The following is a 20,923-nucleotide window of genomic DNA, read 5'->3' on the forward strand; positions in this document are numbered from 1 at the left end:
CAGGAGGGAGAGAACAGGCCAATTGGGCATGTGTCTCTGCCAGGGTCGTACTCAAGTGTAGGATGAGCTCCTGACAGCACCATATTACTACTACTACTACTACTACTACTAATAATAATAATAATAATTTATACCCTGCTCATCTGGCTGGGTTTACCCAGCCACTCTGGGCAGCTCCCAACAGAATATTAAAACCATGATAAAAAAATCAAACATTAAAAACTTCCCTAAACTGGTCTGCCTTCAGATGTCTTCTAAAAGTCAGGTAGTTGTTTATTTCCTTGACATCTGGTGGGAGGGCATTTCACAGGGCGGGTGCCACCACCGAGAAGGCCCTCTGCCTGGTTCCCTGCAACCTCACTTCTCGCAGGGAGGGAACTGCCAGAAGGCCCTCGGAGCTGGACCTCAGTGTCCGTGCTGAACGATGGGGGTGGAGACGCTCCTTCAGGTATACTGAAGATTGCCAGAGTCCTGCTAGACTCTGTCTGTCATCTTGTTTAACTTAGCAAGTAAAACCTTTCTGGTCACCATTCTCTTTTAAAAAGAAAAGCTGGATTATTCTTAGGAAGACAGGAAACTGCCTTATTCTGGTCCCCACCCCCTCTCTCAGTACCAGCTACAATGGCTGGCACTGCTCCTTGCACTTCTTGCTCTCTTGGTCATCAGCAAGGTTGGGGAATCTCGGACACACAGCCCAAATGTGGCCCCTCAATCATCTTTATCTGGCCCTCAGAACTCTCTCTAGGCCACGCCCCCTCTTCCCAGCCTCCGTGCTTCACTGACACCCTGAATGTTTTTGCCTGGCTGGAATGTCCTTGGCTTCAGGCCTCTTCCTTCTCCAAAATGAGGACAGAGAGGGCAATGGGAATCGGCCCAAAGCTAAAATTTACATTTGACAACTCTACTCTATTTTGCTTCTAGCCACCATTGGTGTCTGGTAGGCTGGGCAGAAGGGAATTATGTCCCTCAGGCTATAAAACAGTGTTTCTCAAAGTTGGGTCTCCTGCTGTTTTTGGACTACAACTCCCATCATCAATGGTCAGGGATGATGGGGGTTGTAGTCCAAAAACAACTGCAGACCCAAATTTGGGAAACAGTGCTGTAAAATGTTCCCCAGCCTTGGACTTCAGGATGAAATGCAAAACTGCAGACCCAAATTTGGGAAACAGTGCTGTAAAATGTTCCCCAGCCTTGGACTTCAGGATGAAATGCAACAGGGTTGCTTTTTGCATGCTTGGAGAATAAGCTGTCCTCTCAGATTGACTCCCCCCCCCCCCAAAAAAAAAAAACACCGGTGCTTTTTGATTCTAAGGCTTTATCTGAACTGTTTCTATTGGGTTGTTGTAATACTGATTCTTAAGGGACCCGGGTGGCGCTGTGGGTTAAACCACAGAGCCTAGGACTTGCCGATCAGTAGGTCGGCAGTTCGAATCCCCGCGACGGGGTGAGCTCCCGTTGATCGGTCCCTGCTCCTGCCAACCTAGCAGTTCGAAAGTCCGTCAAAAGTGCAAGTAGATAAATAGGGACCGCTCTGGTGGGAAGGTAAACGGCGTTTCTGTGTGCTGCTCTGGTTCGCCAGAAGCAGCTTAGTCATGCTGGCCACATGACCTGGAAGCTGTACGCCGGCTCCCTCGGCCAATAAAGCAAGATGAGCACTGCAACCCCAGAGTCGGTCACGACTGGACCTAATGGTCGGGGGTCCCTTTACCTTTAATACTGATTCTTAGCCACCTCATGTATTTTGAGAGGCTGGCTGTACTTTTAAAAAGAAAATAAATCTACACACCAAGAGGGAAATAAGTGAAGGCTTCTGCGCCATTATAAGCATGGCCCTTGTAGTTTTACTAAGCAGTAAGCCCCACTGTGCAATGGGATTACTCCTGGGAAACATGTGTAACATTGCAGCTTTAATGTTCATGGAGGAGAGGGAATTTTGACAGGGGCAGCTTGTTCTGCTTCAGGAGTTTGGATGTCTTTGTCGTGCCCCACAAACTGTCCCTTTGTGAAGGGACTAGGAGTCTCCTAACAACTCCCAGCACCCATAACCAACTACAGTTCCCAGGATTTGCAAGGCAGGGGGAAGCGTTGACTGTTTAAAGTGGTATGATAGTGCTTTAAATGGATAGTGCAGACGTTGCCTGGCTGTGCCTCCACTAGAGCTCCGTGGGAAGGATAGCTCAGGCAGTAGAGCATGAGACTCTTAATCTCAGGGTTGTGGGTTTGAGCCCCGCATTGCGTGAAAGATTCCTGCATTGCAGGAGGTTGGACTAGATGACACACGTAGTCCCTTCCAACTCTACAAGTCTGTGATTCTGTGATATGTGAGGGTTCCTGGGTGAACATCTAATGCTTCAGGTTTTCAGGGGTGGTTTATTATTATTATTATTTATTGGACTTACTAGTCGTGAAGTTTTCAAAAGCTGAACAAACAGAGGAGGTGCAAAGGTTCTCATGACTTGGGCAGATGGGTCGCTGTGGAAAGTGTTCCCTGAAGGTAGAGAGTGGTTTGGGAGGTGGGGGGCTACAATAAATCATAGGGGCAATATTTGAGATACTCAGCAGATTTGCAAGCTTTGCAGTTCAGTCACTAGATGGGGCCAGAGCACCACTGTCCTCACTTATCAAAACAGCTTGACATTTGCAGCCTTGCTGATTACTGGCCAGCTAGACTGCATGGCCTGTTGTTTTTGTCCATGGCGTTTTCTTGGCAGGGATACTGGAGTGGCTTGCCGGTTCCCTGATCTTGGGAAAGATTGAGGGCACAAGGAGAAGGGGACGACAGAGGACGAGATGGTTGGACAGTGTTCTCGAAGCTACCAATATGAGTTTGACCAAACTGCGGGAGGCAGTGGAAGACAGGAGTGCCTGGCGTGCTCTGGTCCATGGGGTCACGAAGAGTCGGACACAACTAAACGATTAAACAACAACAACAATGCTGCATGGCAGGTTACCAGGGTGGACAGTTGAAAAGAGGACCAGGCACCTGTACCTAGAGCAGATGGAGAGAAGAGGGAATTAGAACTCTAAGAAAATTCTCTTTTGCATCATCAAAAGGTCACTAGGAGTCTTAATTCTGCTGCTTAGTCATCATTTAGGATTGGATTGTAAAAGTACGCACTCTTATTTAGAAGTATGCGCAATTAAATTGCTAGGAGTGGAAGTGTCCTCAGCTTCCCCCAATAAAATATTTGAGGGGGCCAAGCTCCCCCAAAGCTGATGGGCATTCAAATGGTGTGCCTGCACCATGTCATGTGATCAATGATGTGAAGAGCAGCTTACCTGCCCCCCCTCCATATTTTGTTCAAGTTGGCACCCCTGCTCACTGCGGTTCACAACATAAAATGGCTAGTAAAGGTAAAAGGTAAAGGACCCCCTTGTAAAGGGCCCCTGAATGGTTAAGTCCAATCAAAGTCAACTATGGGGTTGCGGCGCTCATCTCGCTTTTAAGACCGAACAGCCAACCTTCTGATTCTAACCCACTGAGCCTCTTGGGCTTGCCGATTGGAAGGTCGGCGGATCGAATCTGTGCAACAGAGTGAGCTCCCGTTGCTCTGTCCCAGTTCCTGCCAACCTAGCAGTTTGAAAGCACACCAATGTAAGTAGATAAATAGGTACCATTGTGGTGGGAAGGTAAATGGTGTTTCCATGAGTTCTGGCTTCCGTCACGGTGTTCCATTGCGGTTTAGTCATGCTGGGCACATGACCTGGAAAGCTGTCTGTGGACAAACACCGGCTCCCTCAGCCTGAAGCAAGATGAGCGCCACAACCCCATAGTCCCCTTTGACTGGACTTAACCATCCTGGGATCTTTTAGTAAGGTAAGCCTAAAATGGCTCGAATTCACACTTTAGCTAGAGACAAATTAGGAATAGTTTAAGGACTCCAATCTAGATGTTGCATGTCTAGTTTTTAAATCCATGTTCACTCATTATAAAAAATGCACATGGATGCTGTTCTCTGCTACAAAATATTACTGTTTGACTTGTTGTCTCTCACACCACCTTCACACTGATTGGAGCCTTAAGCCATTCCTACCTTGTCTGTGACCAAGGTGTGAACACCTTTGCAATGGGGCAAAGGCATCCTCACCCTGTCAACACCCTCTGGTGTGAACAGGAATAAAAATGAATGAAGTCCTGCTGATGTAAAAAGGGGGATGGGGCTGGAAAGGCGAACATACCCTTATAATAAAGGACTGTATACATACACATTGTCATGTGAACATGGATTAAAAACCCACTACTGGAAACGCAGTGAGCGTACAGGAGTGTGACTGCAGTTTGCATTAACACTATCTGTTGTTGTTGTTTAGACGTTTCCGACTCTTCGTGACCCCATGGACCAGAGCACGCCAGGCCCTCCTGTCTTCCACTGCCTCCTGCAGCTTGGTCAAACTCATGCTGGTAGCTTCGAGAACACTGTCCAACCATCTCGTCCTCTGTCGTCCCCTTCTCCTTGTGCCCTCCATCTTTCCCAACATCAGGGTCTTTTCCAGGGAGTCTTCTCTTCTCCTGAGGTGGCCAAAGTATTGGACCCTCAGCTTCAGGATCTGTCCTTCCAGTGAGCACTCAGGGCTGATTTCCTTCAGAATGGATAGGTTTGATCTTCTTGCAGTCCATGGGACTCTCAAGAGTCTCCTCCAGCACCATATACCAACACTATATGTCAGACATTATATAATTTCTTACATATCATAATTGATTTTCATTGCTTCTCATTTTGTCCCTATTTGTTGTTGCTCATGGCTTTTCCTGTGTCATAGTCTCTTAATATTGCCGTGTGCTTTTTTAAAATACATATATGAGCTGCTTTAGACCATGAATTAGAAGGTGAGATAGAAATCCATTAGACAAACTAAGTAAGCGAAGTGAGTAACTGCACGGAACCACCCTCGACCGCTCCCGGCAGAAGGTCGCATGTGGTCTTTGCAGGATAAAGGCCAGAGTTAAGCGGCTGCAGAAGCCCAGTTCTTGCGCCGCCCTGAACACGTGATAAACAGCTGGTGAGAAACCCTCGCACCGCCCTAGCGCGGTCTCCAAACAGGCAGGCGCAGCTGCTGGGAACACGTGCCAGCAAACCCGGGCTTGCTGCTGCCGCGTTACGTGTGAAACGGCCCTGAGTTTACTTTGCAGTTGCTGCTGATTTGCAAATTTTAGAAATAAAAATAAAAATCCAGCTGCCTCCTTGACCCCGAACAGCCTTATTTCTTAAGCCCCTAGAAAGCATCGGGAGGCCCCCTCCGCCGCCCGAGCGGCAAAGGCGCCCTCCGCCTCGCCTTCCTCGCCCGGCCCTCTCGCACACCCGCGTCTCTCGCTTCCGACGTGGCGCCTCCCGCACGCGGAGCTCCATCTTCCCTCGCCGTCTCTAAGCGATAACGGAGCGTGGGCGTCCCCGCCAAGTTCTCTCGGGTTTTTTTGCTTAGGTTCCAGAGAACCGACCAATAGCCGGGCGAGCTGCCTTCCGTCTCATTTGAATAGTCGCCGCCGCTGGCCAATGGGCGGGCGTGCAGCGTGTTTGGAATGCTCTGGTCCTGCCCTGCGCGCTCTCCCGGGTGGCGACGGAGCGGGCGGCTGCCTTGGCAGAGCAGCCCGAGGAGGAAAGCTCTTGCCAGCTGCTCGGCCGGGGCATCGGCCCTGGAAACGCCTCTGCTTTCCCTTGACTGGAGACTCCTCCGCGTGCAGCTCTTGCTGCGCCCGGAGCGGAGGGATCATGTCGGTGGCGGGCCTGAAGAAGCAGTTCCACAAAGCCAGTCAGGTAAGAGAAGCTTTAGGCGCCGAGGAAGATGGTTTGTTTTGTGGAAACCTTGCAACCCCCGTGCCAAGCTCGGAGGAATTGCAAAGCACTTTTTATCACCTGCTCTTTTATGTCGGGTCTTATCTATAGCTCCGTATTGCCTACACTGACTGGCAGCGGCCAATCCGACCTGGAGATGTTGGCTGCGGTTGAACCCGGGACCTTTGATATGCAGAGTAGGTGCTCGGCGTTTCCCCAGTGAATTGCTCCACCTGAGGATCTCGGGGGATGTGCTGCCCGTTGGATTTCCCTATCAGATTTTCCTGGGTGCATTTTGCACATTATGTGGAAGAGAATTTGTGTTTGCTCAGAAAAGAGTTGTAGCCAGTCACCAGTACCCCATGGACCCCTGTACCCAGATGCATATTTTGCAAATGCCAAGCTTGCGATGTTTGTACGTATTTAGGGAACACATCATTGTATGCACAGAGAGAGAGAAAATGTGGGGAGAGGTGAAGAAAGGAAGTCCAGATATCGCTTTGGGCAATCCTTTTCCTGCTCTCCCAGGCGTAGCAACTCCTTTGCTATATCCAGTTTACCTCTTGGGTAACCCCTCTTAGGGAATTCAACTTTCCCCCTACTCTGGAGGTGATCGCGCTTACTCTGAATTAAGCTCTGTTATTGTATGATAGAACTCGCTCTTGAGTAAGCAACCTATATCTGTTTAATTCTTCCCTTCCATCCTTCCTGCCATAATAGCATTGGTGGGGTGGTTATGATTTCTGATTCTGTATTTCCAGGCCTCACTTGCTCTTGTGCTAGGTGCTGTATTTGTATGCCATTAAGCCCATGTTTCTGTGTTGTCCACCCCTCGCTCCATAGTCCTGCTTAGTCTAACACATGGGAATTAAACAGACCATCTTGGATGATTGGGCTGAGTGCCCATTATATGCTAATGATGTTGGTTGGTAGATCTCTAGATCAACATGCTGGTTGGTTTGTAGGAGGTTCTGTGATGTGTGTTTTCCAGTGCTTCGTGCTTTGGAGGGGATATTGTGTTTTTTTGGTTTAGATTTGCTGTGGATTTGTATTTTTCTGAAAGAGAAGTCCTGTTTGCCTCTCTCAGCCTCCCTCAATCCTGGACGTCAGAGATGGGCAGCCTTGAGCTGTCCTGGCCTCTCTATGTGGCCCTCAGGACCCTCACATGACTCACCAGCCCTGCCTCACATCCTCCTTGAGCATTTATGGTTGACTGGAACAAATGTGGGCTTTCAATCCTGGTATCTTTGGCTTGCTTAAGGGTGCAAGAGGTGGACTAAAAAAGGTTTCCTACAGTATAGTTAAAGCTATGGTTTTCCCAGTAGTGATGTATGGAAGTGAGAGCTGGACCATAAAGAAGGCTGATCGCCGAAGAATTGATGCTTTTGAATTATGGTGCTGGAGGAGACTCTTGAGAGTCCCACGGACTGCAAGAAGATCAAACCTATCCATTCTGAAGGAAATCAGCCCTGAGTGCTCACTGGAAGGACAGATCCTGAAGCTGAAGCTCCAATACTCTGGCCACCTCATGAGAAGAGAAGACTCCCTGGAAAAGACCCTGATGTTGCGAAAGATTGAGGGCACACGGAGAAGGGGATGACAGAGGACGAGGTGGTTGGACAGTGTTCTCGAAGCTACCAGCATGAGTTTGACCAAACTGCGGGAGGCAGTGGAAGACAGGAGTGCCTGGCATGCTCTGGTCCATGGGGTCACAAAGAGTCGGACATGACTAATCAACAACAACCCTTGTTGTACGTTAGTGAATGGACTTCATAATCCTCTACAGACTTTTATCTGCCTATTACCTTTTTTCCATCTGCTAGGATGCTATTATCTTCTTCTTTACAGATGTTTGGTTGTATCTCTTCCTCTCTTCTATTTAGCCCCTAGCCCTTCACGAATAAGTCGCCCCTTCTTTCCTCCAAGGCTGGTTTCCTTTTCTTCCATTGCCAAAGAGAAAGGTATCTTCTTATTAATTCTTTGCAGCATGCTTAGCTGGTGGTTTGTTGTGCTGCGAAGCTTTAAAGCGATTTGAAATGACCCAGTCCATCTTGGTGTTGGAAACTGCCTTATACAGAGTCAGAGCATTGGTCTATTTAACTCAGTGATGTCTGCACTGACTGTCAGGAGCTCTTCAGGGTCTCATGCAGGTACTTTTTCCTAGTCCTACCTGGAGATGCCAGGAATTGAACCTTCTGCGTGTCAATGTGACCATTTGGCCACAAATGCTCAAAGTGTGAGAGTGCCTTTCAAACTTGGGCTTCTAAAACAGACCTCTAACTTGCCAACAGTTTATTAATTAGATATATATTCCACCTTTCTTCCAAGGATCTCAAGGGCACATACCTGATTCTTCTCCCCCACCCCATGCCAGTTCTCTCCAATTATGTGATAGTTTAGGCCAAGAAATAGTTGACTGGCCCAAAGTCAACTATTTCCAATCCAATCATTTATTGTGTTTGACTAAAGGCCATTACAAATTCGATTACATATCCCACAAGTCAATTAAAGCCTGCTAAAAGAAACCCAGAGATATGCATCCACTTACAATAAGTCAAATTAATGAATTGCCTGCACAGTTGATGGCTTTGTCTTTTATATAGCTAGCGTGAATACTTTTAGCGGCGTTAGCAAATAGGGCTGTTTTGTTTGTGACAAGCGGATCGCAATCAGATAATATATTTTCACGTCAGAGTTCTGCCCCTGTAGCCAACATCTGCTCCAAAAATCTCTTTCTGGGGTTTTGATAGAGCTGCCAATGGAGTATATAATGGGGGAGATCTTCTACCTCACCTACCCCACAAATACAAAGTCTTAAATGTCTTGGAACTTTTCCGTATCTTCCACTTAATAATGTGGACATTGTTTCAAAACGGGGAGCTGTAAATGCAGTTCTCAGGGAGGCAAGGGTAAATGACTGCAAGAATTGAGCTTTGGTGTGGTTAAAGGTACAAGGACCCCTGACCATTAGGTCTAGTCGTGACCGACTCTGGGGTTGCGGCACTCATCTCGCTTTACTGGCCGAGGGAGCCGGCGTACAGCTTCCGGGTCATGTGGCCAGCATGACTCAGCCGCTTCTGGCGAACCAGAGCAGCGCACGGAAACGCCGTTTACCTTCCCACTGGAGCGGTCCCTATTTATCTACTTGCACTTTGACGTGCCTTTGAACTGCTAGGTGGGCAGGAGCAGGGACCGAGCAGCGGGAGCTCACTCCGTCACGGGGATTCGAACCGCCAACCTTCTGATCAGCAAGTCCTAGGCTCTGTGGTTTAACCCACAGCGCCACCCGCGTCCCTTGGTGTGGTTAGATTTCAGCAAATAGTACCAATGGGAGAATTTTGAGATATGGATTAGAGATAAATATTGCTCGTTATCCTATTTATAAATCCAAATCCAATCCTGAGGCGGCTTTTAACTAAAGTCTACTAGTTTCCTGGCTGAGTGGCAACTTGAACCTTAGTCTTCCCCATCTTAGTCCACCATTCTGGACTATAGTGTGTGAAAACAAGACGAACTGGCTTGCAACTCTTTCCATGTTGGTATAGTGGCATTCCTTCCCCTTCTGGTTGAGAATGTACTGCAAATAAATGACTAACATAGGCATGTGTGGGCAGAGATGCCTGTAAAATGGTTTCAAATGACTTTGGTGATAAGTTTTTTTTTCCTGGGCTCTATTAGCAGGCTGCTCAGACTTGTCTGAGCTCCCTTTGTTCTCTTAAACCTTTGTGTTTCACTGTTTTCTGGTGGGATTCGATCACATATAATTGAAGGGGAAGGCATCCGTCCAGTTGTGCCAATGCAAGTGTACCATGGCATTTCTTCATTCCTCCTTTGGTCACTGCTGTGGATACACAACCTGACTGATCCAGGCGCGGTGGTCATCTGTAAGGGATTTCCGCATGGGGAGCGGGACTGAGGTTGCCAGCCTTCGTGTCATGTTTGCAGACATCTTCGTAATGCTGTGTTGATCTGCCAATGGACCTGGTGCCGGAAACCAAATCCCCATACAGCATGTCCTTGGGGATCCTGTCATCTTCCATTCTGTGGGCATGACCAAGCCAGCGTAGACGTTGTTGAGGCAGAAGTGTAAATATGCTGGGAATCTGGGCTTGAGAGAGCACACATTGGTTTAACACTCTGTCTTGCCAGTTGATGATGAAGAAGAGGAGTTTGGATTTGATATCCCGCTTTATCACTACCCTAAGGAGTCTCAAAGCGGCTAACATTCTCCTTTCCCTTCCTCCCCCCACAAGAAACACTCTGTGAGGTGAGTGGGGCTGAGAGACTTCAGAGAAGTGTGACTGGCCCAAGGTCACCCAGCAGCTGCATGTGGAGGAGTGGAGACGCGAACCTGGTTCCCCAGATTACGAGTCTACCTCTCTTAACCACTACACCACACTGGCTCTGATGCCCAAAATCTTCCTGATACAGTGCACATGGAAGGTGTTGAAGTATAACTCCTGGTTGGTATAAGTTGCCCACAACTCACTTCCATAAACCACCATGCTCAACACTCAAGCCTGGTAGATCTTCATCTTGGTATTTGATGTTATTTTCCCATACCCTTCTGGAGGGGCGAGCCATTGCCGTAGCTGCCTTGCCAATATGCTTGACCAGCTCAGCTTTGATGGAGCTGGTTATGGTGGAGTCCAAGTCAACAGAATCATCTACCACCTCAAGCGTGTGGTCACCAGTGCTGATGCGTGGAGACTGGGATAGAGGACTCAGCTACACTGAGTCAATTACAGACATACCTTGGAACTTGAACATTCGACTTCCAAAACATTTGGGAACCAAGGCATGGCTTCTTATTGGCTGCAGGACCTTCCTGCAGCCAATCGGAAGCTGTGGAAGTCACGTCGGACGTTCGGGTCCCAAAGAGCGTTTGAAAACTGGAACAATCACTTCCGGTTTTCTGGTTTTTGATCATTCAGGAGCCACTAGAGAGAGGTCTGCTTGAATTGTTTGCTGCAGCGCTTTTTATTACACGGCAACCAAGTGTTTTGCTTATGTGAAGGATACCTTTGCCCACTTATTCCCCACTCAGAAGCTTAAAACTACAGTGGTGCCCCGCAAGACGAATGCCTCGCAAGACGAAAAACCCGCTAGACGAAAGGGTTTTCCGTTTTTGAGTTGCTTCGCAAGACGATTTTCCCTATGGGCTTGCTTCGCAAGATGAAAACGTCTTGCGAGTCATGCAATTTTTTCCCGCTTTCCTCCCCCTTTTTCTAAGCCGCTAAGCCACTAATAGCCTTTTAGCCGCTAAGCCGCTAAGCCTTTAATAGCCACTAAGCCGCTAAATCGCTAATAGCGCTAATCCGCTAAGCCGTTAATAGGGTTGCTTCGCAAGATGAAAAAACCGCTAGACGAAGAGACTCGCGGAATGGATTATTTTCGTCTTGCGAGGCACCACTGTAATGCAGAGCCACTTTTTTGAGTGCTGGGCAGGGGGGAATTTGACATTTAATTTAATTACATTCAGGGCTTGTCCACACTTCTGCTTGTCTTGCGCATAGAAAGCTCGGGTCCCATGCTTTCTAGTAGACAGGTCTGAGTGGTTTTTCATTTGTCCTACCACTTTCCCCAGGCAAAACTGATTGATGATTGTTCCCATTCAGCAGTAAATGGCAGGTTTTCCCAGGAGAAAGGTGGCAGCCCTAAGGAATTGTGATTGTGATTGAGCCCTAAGGAAAGTTTTAAGCTTGATGGTTACTCACGCAAGGCACAATACTTACTTTCAGGCAGATGCTCCTAACAGAAAACTTTAAAACTTTAAAACCTCAGCTCTCTTACTAAAACCTAGACTTGGGCTAGATGCTTCCTACCTAGAATGGCTGTTACTGTTACTACACCAGCAACACTTCTCCAGCGTCTTCTAGGGTTTTTATTTTCCCCTCAGGAAATCAAACCAGGATGCCCTCCCTAGCTAACCCCTACAATCCCTTTCAGCACAGGTCTCTTTCTCCCCAGGTCCCTATCTGACTGGCTGGCAATCCCCATCTAACAGTGGGGCTACCTTTGAAGGTGACTCGGAAACTGCAATTCATCCAGAATGCAGCAGCTAGACTGGTGGCTGGGAGCGGCCACCAAGACCGTATAACACCGGTCCTCAGAGACCTGCATTGGCTCCCAGTACGTTTCCAAGCACAATTCAAAGTGTTGGTGCTGACTTTTAAAGCCCTGAACGACCTTGGCCCAGTATACCTGAAAGAGCATCTCCATCCTCATCCTTCAGACTAGACACTGAGGTCCAGCGCCGAGGGCCTTCTGGCGGTTCCCTCCCTGCGAGAAGTGAGGTTTCAGGGAACCAGGCAGAGGGCCTTCTTAGTAGTGGCACCCGCCCTATGGAACGCCCTCCCATCAGATGTAAAGGAAATAAACAACTACCTGACTTTTAGAAGACATCTGAAGGCAGCCTTGTTTAGGGGAGTTTTTAATGTTTGATCTTTTATCGTGTTTTTAATGTTCTGTTGGGAGCCGTCCAGAGTGGCTGGGGAAACCCAGCCAGATGGGTGGGGTATAAAAAATTATTATTATTATTATTATTATTATTATTATTATTATTATTATTATTATTTCAGGGCAGTTCACAAGATAAAAATGCAACATACTTTTAAAATGCTACATGAAGTTTCCCTTTTGATCAATCTTGCATCGTTATAACACCCTTAACACTGTGAGGGTGTTACTTGTTTCCTGTCACAGGCTGGCTTTCAGTTTGTGTTTGTTAAGGCTTTCGTAATAGAAGAAAAGAAAACATTTCAGAGGTAAGATCAGGTCCTTCCTGATCAACTGCGAGTTCTGTTTGCTTAAAGCAGCCTTTCCCAATCTGGTGCTCTCTGGATGTTGTTAGATTTCCAACTCGCAAGGGGCATTGCCGATTCCCTCACCTTCTCTATCCACCTATTCTGCAACTCAGGGTCCCCACACCCTCCATAAACTGGCTTGTCTTGGAAAGGAGGATTCACTAAGTCTAATGCAGCTGCAGAAACTTCCCTGCAGTTCTCTGGGCCCCTGGAGAAGGTCAGGCGGGCTGGGGTTGGGGCTTTGCAAAGCGATCTAGGTGAGACAGGTACAGGAGCCTTGAGAGAACAAAACGTTGGCAACGCAAGTAGACAAAATGGAGTCAACCCATATTCAACTTCTGCATCTCCAGCTAGCCTTGCCTACCCCAACTTCCCCTGAACCTTCTACTGGGGCTTCTTCCTTCTTCCACCCTCCTCACACTGGTAACTGCCTCTTTCCCCTCAGCCACCATGTGCGTTTTTGACATCACAGGAAGTTTGTAGTCAGCGGCAACTGCATAAGGTTAGAATGTGTTAAGATAATTATAGGATAGAAAACAGAGGAAGATGGAAAGGAATTGCTGAAACAATTAATAGAAGTGGAATACAAAAAGAGAGGTGTGAGGAGGTCGTGGAAATAAGTGAATGAAAGATAAGATATTGAAATTGGATTGTGTTTTAAATGGTTTTTGTTTTGTTTTGTTAGTTGTTTGTGTTAGTGTTTTGTAGTTTTTTTTGTATTGTATTATATTGTATTGTTGTATTGTTTTTTTGTTTTGTTTTCTGTAGTGTTGTGTTTAAACTGTTGAAAAATTAATAAATAATTTTTTTAAAAAAAAAATAGTCAGCGGCAACTGCTAGGGATGCATCTGCACAGCCTCCTATCTCGGTACTGGAAAGGGGAATGTCACGAACGTTGTGTTTAGTCGTTTAGTCGTGTCCGACTCTTCGTGACCCCATGGACCAGAGCACGCCAGGCACTCCTGTCTTCCACCGCCTCCCGCAGTTTGGTCAGGCTGATGTTTGTATTGTATTAATACGAACGTTACTTAGATGTATTTAGAAATTCATTGATTTAGAAGCAGAAGATGGTTTGCTTAAGCTCTGTTGTCGCCTTCATTGCTTTCATGGGTGCTTTTGAGGAAAGCCACATCAACTTCTGACATCCATGAAAGGCAAACACAGATACGGTGAGGGGAATGGCCCTCATTCAACAGCATCATCCAGGCATCTCCACTGACCAGCCTGCCAACTTCCACCCATGAATATCCAGTGGTTCATTCACTCAGAGGGCAGCCAACACCACTCTGAACATGTACCGTATTTTTCTCTCCATAACACTCACATTTTTTTCTCCTAAAAAGTAAGGGGAAATGTCTGTGCGTGTTATTGAGCGAATGTGTGGTCCCTGGAGCAGACTGGCCCGAGTGCAGGGGCAAAAATCAGATCCCGCATCACGGAGGAGGGAAAGCTGTAGAGGAGGCTGCTGCTTTCCTGCATTCTGCCTCAGAGTCACCCCAAATTCACCATCAGATCACATAGCATGTCTATGACTACAGCCCGCACCAAAAAAATCACTCACCCACTGTTGCCTGGGGCCACAATGGTGCAAAAACATGGCATAGAGATCTGCAAAGAGAGTTTAACAGCATTCAGGCAAGCATGGATAGACTCTCCCTGCTGACTCAAGAACTCGGTTCATGCAAAGTGGGGTCACCTGGATCATTGATGACAGGCCCAGCACGTGCACCCCACTTTGTTTGGAGCTCCCCATGTTCTTCTGGACAGGGGGCGGCAGTTAGATACCTTATCTTTAAACACGTATCCCAGTACAGAGATGTGTTTCTCGACCTAGTTCCACCAAGACACACTCCTTGCAGCAAAAATTCCTCCCATGTGCGAACCTCCTTTACTGAATTGAGGCGAATGAATGCAACTCTTGCCAAAAAACAACAGCAGTGAAAACGGCTGCAAAACATTTATGCTGCAGCATGTCTAGAGAGTTGTCAACAGTGCCTGTGAACGTGTCGCCTGTGGAAATAGCTGCTTTCCAAAATAATAATGGCTCAGCCTGTCTTACATGATAGATTTAATTAGTCCTGGTCTGTATGAACTCTGTGAAACAGGATGTATCTACATTTAAAAAAACCCCAAAACCATTGCCTTTGCGGTGATTAAATCTGACCTCTTCCCAACAGGGTGTCTATAAAATTAGGGATGTGAAACAATGGGCGTTTGAGCCTCCTGCTGCGCAGGCCCACGCACTGGGGCAGCATCTTCTGCTAAAACAGTTTAAAGATTTCGACCCCCTGCTGGTTTGCAAGCTAGCAGAGCATTGATGCTGCGTAAACATTTGCCATCTGGGAGCTCTAGAGGAGCAGCTGTTGAGGCTGGTGGTAGGTGGATTGCAGAAGGATTCATCTATGTAAAGGTCCTCCGTTGCAAAAATGGGTCCACGATTGCTCCTAACTGTGGTGAACAACTGTTTAATAGAAGAAGATGTTATTTCAGCAACAGCGAGTTTTCAAGTTCCCCCAGACTCTGCATCAGGCGAAAGGTTACACAAACTAGGAAGTGGATGGGGGATGAGGACAAAATTGAAATTAAAAAAAAAGGACAAAAATGTAGACTGGATGTTTCACCATTCGGTCAGGTTTTAGTCTTAGCTACAGGATGGATATTGCTACATTCACACTATATACCAGATTATTTGCTCTATAAGACTCACTTTTTCCCTCCTAAAAAGTAAGGGGAAATGTGTGTGCGTTTTATGGAGCAAATGCAGCTATCCCAGAAGCCAGAACAGCAAGAGGGATTGCTGCTTTCACTGCGTAGCGATCCCTCTTGCTGTTCTGGCTTCTGAGATTCAGAATATTTTTTTTCTTGTTTTCATCCTCCAAAAACTAGGTGTGTCTTATAGAGCGAAAAATACGGTATTTAAAGCACTACAAAGGAACCTTAAACAGTCGTGATTTCCCCCAGAGAATTCTGGGTCATTATATTTACTGGTGTCTGAAGTTCATACCCTGCTTTTTGATGGTTGATCATTCCAATTCTTGAGTTTCTCAGATGAGTACAGTACTTGTAGCTGTGGACACTACACTTTGTTCCCAGTTACATATAGACCACATTCACACTATGATACCACTTTAAGCAGTCATGGCTTCCCCCAAAGAATTCTGGGAACTGTGATTAGTTAAAGGAGGCACCTATATACCTCCAGAGCTACAGTTCCAAAAGTGTTTAACAACAAACTTCTCTTCCTATGGAACTCTGGGAATTGTAGTTCTGTTAGGGGAATTGGGTTCTTCTAACAGCTCTCAGCACCCTTAACAAACTACAGCTTCCAGGATTCTTTAAACATTATTCTTTTGAGGAAGCAATGTGCATTGCTTGTGCTTCAAATTTATTGTGTTCACGGTGGTGCTTGTTGATAGCAAACACCAATTTTTGTGCCAATGAATTCTGTAAATTAATGATGTGCTGTGTGGAGGAGTTCATTTCTTGTCCTATATCTCCTGCCAGCTCCATTAGATGACCCACATCTTCTGGTTACTCTTGAGAGGAGCAAAAGTGCTCTTTCCTTCTCTGCACCAGCGTCATTTATAAACCTCTGTCATACTGCAAATTAAAGAGATTCGAAGACTGTCTGCAAATCAGATTTCTCTGTGGTTGCTTGGAAGCTATTCAGAACATGCCCAGTTATCCCAAGCAAATGTATGGTGTCGGTTTAAGTTAAGTTGGCAAAATAGAAGTGAATTCTGAAAGGGGAGATGAGAATGCACAAAAGGAACAGTCGGAAGAATGAAAGGTGAGCTTGCCTCGGGAAGCATATGATTCCTGCTGAGCTTTCTCTTAAAACCCTCAGAACAAAGACTCTGGATTGATCAAAGGCTTCACAAAAGAAGAAGCTAAGAAAAATGTCGCACTTGGAATGCTATGCACAATTCTGGTTGAAAGGACATTGAAGAGCTGGAAAGCGACAAATCCGCTCCACTTCCCCAGTGGGGAGGAGTTGCGGTGGACCGTGTGGCCACCCACTCCCCACCGGGGGGGGGCAGGGGACTTTGTCCCCCGTTGCCTGGGGGATCCGCTGGCCGGGGGGGGCGTGGCCGGGGCCGTTTAAACGGAGGAGTGAGCCAGAGGACTTCCTCTTTGGCTCGCTTCCTCAATGACCCACCCTCCCTCCCTATTTTGCAGGTTAGGCAACGGCCTTGCTATGGACTTCAGTTGGTCGCCTTTGTTGTCCGAGGGGCCTGGTAGGAATTTTTCCACTTGGCAAATTGGCACTGGCCACTTGGTTTTCGCCTACCTCGTAGCAAACGTCACAACTTTGTTAGGGTTGCGGTTAGGCATTGTTTGACCTTGTGTGGGGGAGGGGTGTGTGGCCATCACCTGCCCCTCCATGCTTAAGGGTATTTCGTTAAAGGAATCCGGGGGTGTTGATCTTGTCTGAAGCCCGGCTGGGGGCTAGGGCCTTGACACGACCCTGACAGGAACACCAGGGGGAGCTTGAGTTGGTTCGCATCGACAGGGCTCCCCCTACCAGTGGTTTACCCTTACTGGACTTCCTGCACAATGGGCAGGAGTCAGATATAGTCAGGTCCAATCAATGCCTAAGCCAGTACCGCTCACATTCTGTAATTTCAATGAAGTTGCGGCCAAAATTTGCCCAATAACATAAACCTGATATCCGTGTCCTTGTGTGAGTTATTTCCAACGAGGGGGTGGCTGCGGGGTCTCGACACGCAACTGAGATGGCCAAGGGATCAGAGCCTTTAAAGTACTGGTCTTCTTAGCACAATGTTTAGAACCATCAGTTGGCTTTAGGTTATAATTTAAAATACACAATATTTTGCTTCTTATTATTCCTCAACATTGTAAGGTGGGCCAGTTTGGGTATTTACATATTAAGGATGGAATCTGAAGCTGAGTTGTATTGGCTTGCCTAAGGCATTCATCCTGAGCTAGCAGCTAGGGTGAACTGGGGGATTTCCTGGGTCATGGCTTGAACTCCAGCCTTAAACCAACAGCTGATCATTACACATGTCTCTTCTAGATGACCTGTTAATGGAACATTGATTTGTTTGCAGGGAGTTAAGCCAATGCTGACTATTTATTGAACACCTATTGTTTACAAGGAGGTGAGATTATGTTGTGCTATCCCAGTGTTCCCACTGCATTTTCCTGGCCCTTTCTGTGTTGCTAAAAGTGTGGGTTTGGGGCTGGTAGAAGTGGGTGTGCTGTGGAAGAGCACCAAACCAACTAATTGTGCAGCCTGAATTTGTCAGTTCGTTGTTGAGTCTCAGTAAGTAAATAGCAACAGTCCGGAAGTGCGCAAACTTGAAATCCTGGTGTAGGTGTGTGTTTGTTTGTTTCCTTGTTTTTTTGAAAATGGAAATCTGCTGATAGCTATTCACTTGTTATTGGAGCTTCTGTCAGGGATCATGACTTCAAATAGCACACTTTAGAGTCATAGAATTGCAGAGCTGGAAGGGACCCTGAGAATCATCTCGTCCAACTTCTGGAATATGCAGTTGTCCTATATGGGGATCGAACCTGCAACCATAGCGTTATCAGCACCAGGCTCCAACCAACTGAGCTATCCAGCAGGACCATTCAACACTTAAATTTCACCCGTGGCTTAAATTGCTTCTCCCTTTCATCTTGCTGCAACTGCTTTTCCTTTCTGGCTAGTCAGATTTTTGGATCAACAACTACTGTATTTTTTGCTCTATTTGTTGTTGTTGTTGTTTAGTCGTTTAGTCATGTCCGACTCTTCGTGACCCCATGGACCAGAGCACGCCAGGCACCTCTGTCCTCCACTACCTCCCGCAGTTTGGTCAAACTCATGCTGGTAACCTCGGAAACACTATCCAACCATCTCGTCCTCTGTCGCCCCCTTCTCCTTGTGCCCTCCATCTTTCCCAGCATCAGTGTCTTCTCCAGGGAGTCTTCTCTTCTCATGAGGTGGCCAAAGTACTGGAGCCTCAGCTTCACGATCTGTCCTTCCAGTGAGCACTCAGGGCTGATTTCCTTAAGAATGGATGCGTTTGATCTTCTTGCAGTCCATGGGACTCTCAAGAGTCTTCTCCAGCACCATAATTCAAAAGCATCAATTCTTCGGCGATCAGCCTTCTTTACTGTTGCTGCTTGTGTGAGTGTTGGGAGTGTTGGGAAGACTGCTCCCTCCTTTGCCAACTCCATCCGGCCTAGGGGGCAGGACCTGCACTCACTGCCAGGGCCTCCATCAAGACCTCCGGGACACGGCTGCTGTTGCTGCTTGCGTGAGTGTTGGGAGGACCGCTCCCTTTTCTGCCAACTCCATCTGGCCTAGGGGCGGGGCCTGCACTCACTGCCACAGCATAAGAGGCCTGAGAGAGGCCCCCGGGACACGGCTGCTGTTGCTGCTTGTGTGAGTGTTGGGAAGACTGCTCCCTCCTTTGCCAACTCCATCCGGCCTAGGGGGCAGGACCTGCACTCACTGCCAGGGCCTCCATCAAGACCTCCGGGACACGGCTGCTGTTGCTGCTTGCGTGAGTGTTGGGAGGACCGCTCCCTTTTCTGCCAACTCCATCTGGCCTAGGGGCGGGGCCTGCACTCACTGCCACAGCATAAGAGGCCTGAGAGAGGCCCCCGGGACACGGCTGCTGTTGCTGCTTGTGTGAGTGTTGGGAAGACTGCTCCCTCCTTTGCCAACTCCATCCGGCCTAGGGGGCAGGACCTGCACTCACTGCCAGGGCCTCCATCAAGACCTCCGGGACACGGCTGCTGTTGCTGCTTGCGTGAGTGTTGGGAGGACCGCTCCCTTTTCTGCCAACTCCATCTGGCCTAGGGGCGGGGCCTGCACTCACTGCCACAGCATAAGAGGCCTGAGAGAGGCCCCCGGGACACGGCTGCTGTTGCTGCTTGTGTGAGTGTTGGGAAGACTGCTCCCTCCTTTGCCAACTCCATCCGGCCTAGGGGGCAGGACCTGCACTCACTGCCAGGGCCTCCATCAAGACCTCCGGGACACGGCTGCTGTTGCTGCTTGCGTGAGTGTTGGGAGGACCGCTCCCTTTTCTGCCAACTCCATCTGGCCTAGGGGCGGGGCCTGCACTCACCGCCACAGCATAAGAGGCCTGAACAGCTACCGGCAGCAATGGACAAAATGGTTTTAAATGTTTTAATTGTTTTTAATTTGCAGCACTTTAAATGGTGGTTGTTGTTTTTTATAATATTATATTATTTTATTATTTTATTTTTGCTTGGGGAGGGATAAGCATTTAGTCAGCGCTATTGTTTCTTGCTTTGTTTTGTTCTGTTTTGTTTTATTATTATCATTATTATTCTGTTAAATTATTATATAGTTTGTATTTTGCTTTTTAAGGGGTGGGGTCAGGGCTGCCTGGGAGTGGGTCCCAGCAAACAAAATGGCTGGGGCATGTTCCACAGGGGGGGATGCACTGGGACAACCGATCTCAGTGATCATGGGTAGGAGGAGGAGTTACGCTAAGACCAGACCATGTCATTACAGAGGAGGCAGGTTTAGTCGTTGTCTGAGGACTATCCCTGCCTCCAGGTCTGGTCTTGACCGGAAGGATACTGGAATCAGCAAGGGAAACCCACATGACCTGAAAGTGTTGCTGTGCAATGCCAGGTCAATGATGAATAAAACCACTGCCATCCACGACCTGATTGTGGATGGAGGATTTGACCTGGCATGTGTGACAGAGACCTGGTTGGATGAAGCAGATGGGCCTGTCCTTGCCGCTGCTTGCCCACCAGGTTTCTCTTACGCACAGCAACCCAGGTCATGTGGGCGGGGAGGGGGGGTTGCAGTGATTTTTAGGAAGTCATTAGTCTGCACCAGGCGTCCTATTGGGAAGACCCAGTTCTCTGAGTGCATGTTCTGGAAGTTGGGCAATAGGGGCAGTACAGGATTCCTACTGGTGTACCGACCTCCCCGCTGCACCAAGGATTCCCTGCCCGAGCTGCTTCAGGTCGTGGCGGATATGCTCCTGGAGACACCTAGCTTGGTTGTCCTGGGGGATTTTAACATCCATGCCGACACGACCTTACAAGGGGCCGCTCGGGACTTCGTGGAAAGCATGGCCTCCATGGGGCTGTCCCTGAATAAGTTTGGCCCAACTCATAGCCATGGACATGCCTTAGACTTGGTGTTCACCTCTATGGATGCTGGTGATCTGACACTAACTAAAAGCGAAACAAAAGAAGTGCCATGGTCAGATCACTTCCTGGTGCAACTGGACTTCTCCGCAACCCTTCCCCTCTGCAGGGAGGTGGGACCAATTCAGATGGTCCGCCCCCGCCACTTAATGGATCCAATTGGCTTCCAGAGAGTGGTAGGGGATGCTTTATCCCAAG

General features: G+C 47.9%; 1 protein-coding gene across 3 annotated transcripts in view; it reads left to right on the forward strand.

Moving 5' to 3' along the window:
- The first annotated feature begins 5,536 nt into the window (after positions 1 to 5,536).
- The window catches only part of SH3GL3 (SH3 domain containing GRB2 like 3, endophilin A3), a 48,557-nt gene continuing 33,170 nt past the window's right edge, over positions 5,537 to 20,923 (forward strand). Inside the window, exon 1 of one of the 3 annotated variants that reach the window (XM_028706578.2) lies at positions 5,537 to 5,753. In XM_028706578.2, the coding sequence (XP_028562411.1) occupies positions 5,709 to 5,753 (45 nt within the window). In that variant the 5' untranslated portion in view covers positions 5,537 to 5,708. The remainder of the gene's footprint in view (positions 5,754 to 20,923) is intronic. The other 2 variants (XM_028706580.2, XM_028706579.2) reach the window with 2 other exon arrangements.

This window comes from Podarcis muralis, chromosome 14 (genome assembly GCF_964188315.1).
Source record: "Podarcis muralis chromosome 14, rPodMur119.hap1.1, whole genome shotgun sequence".
NCBI lineage: Eukaryota > Metazoa > Chordata > Lepidosauria > Squamata > Lacertidae > Podarcis > Podarcis muralis.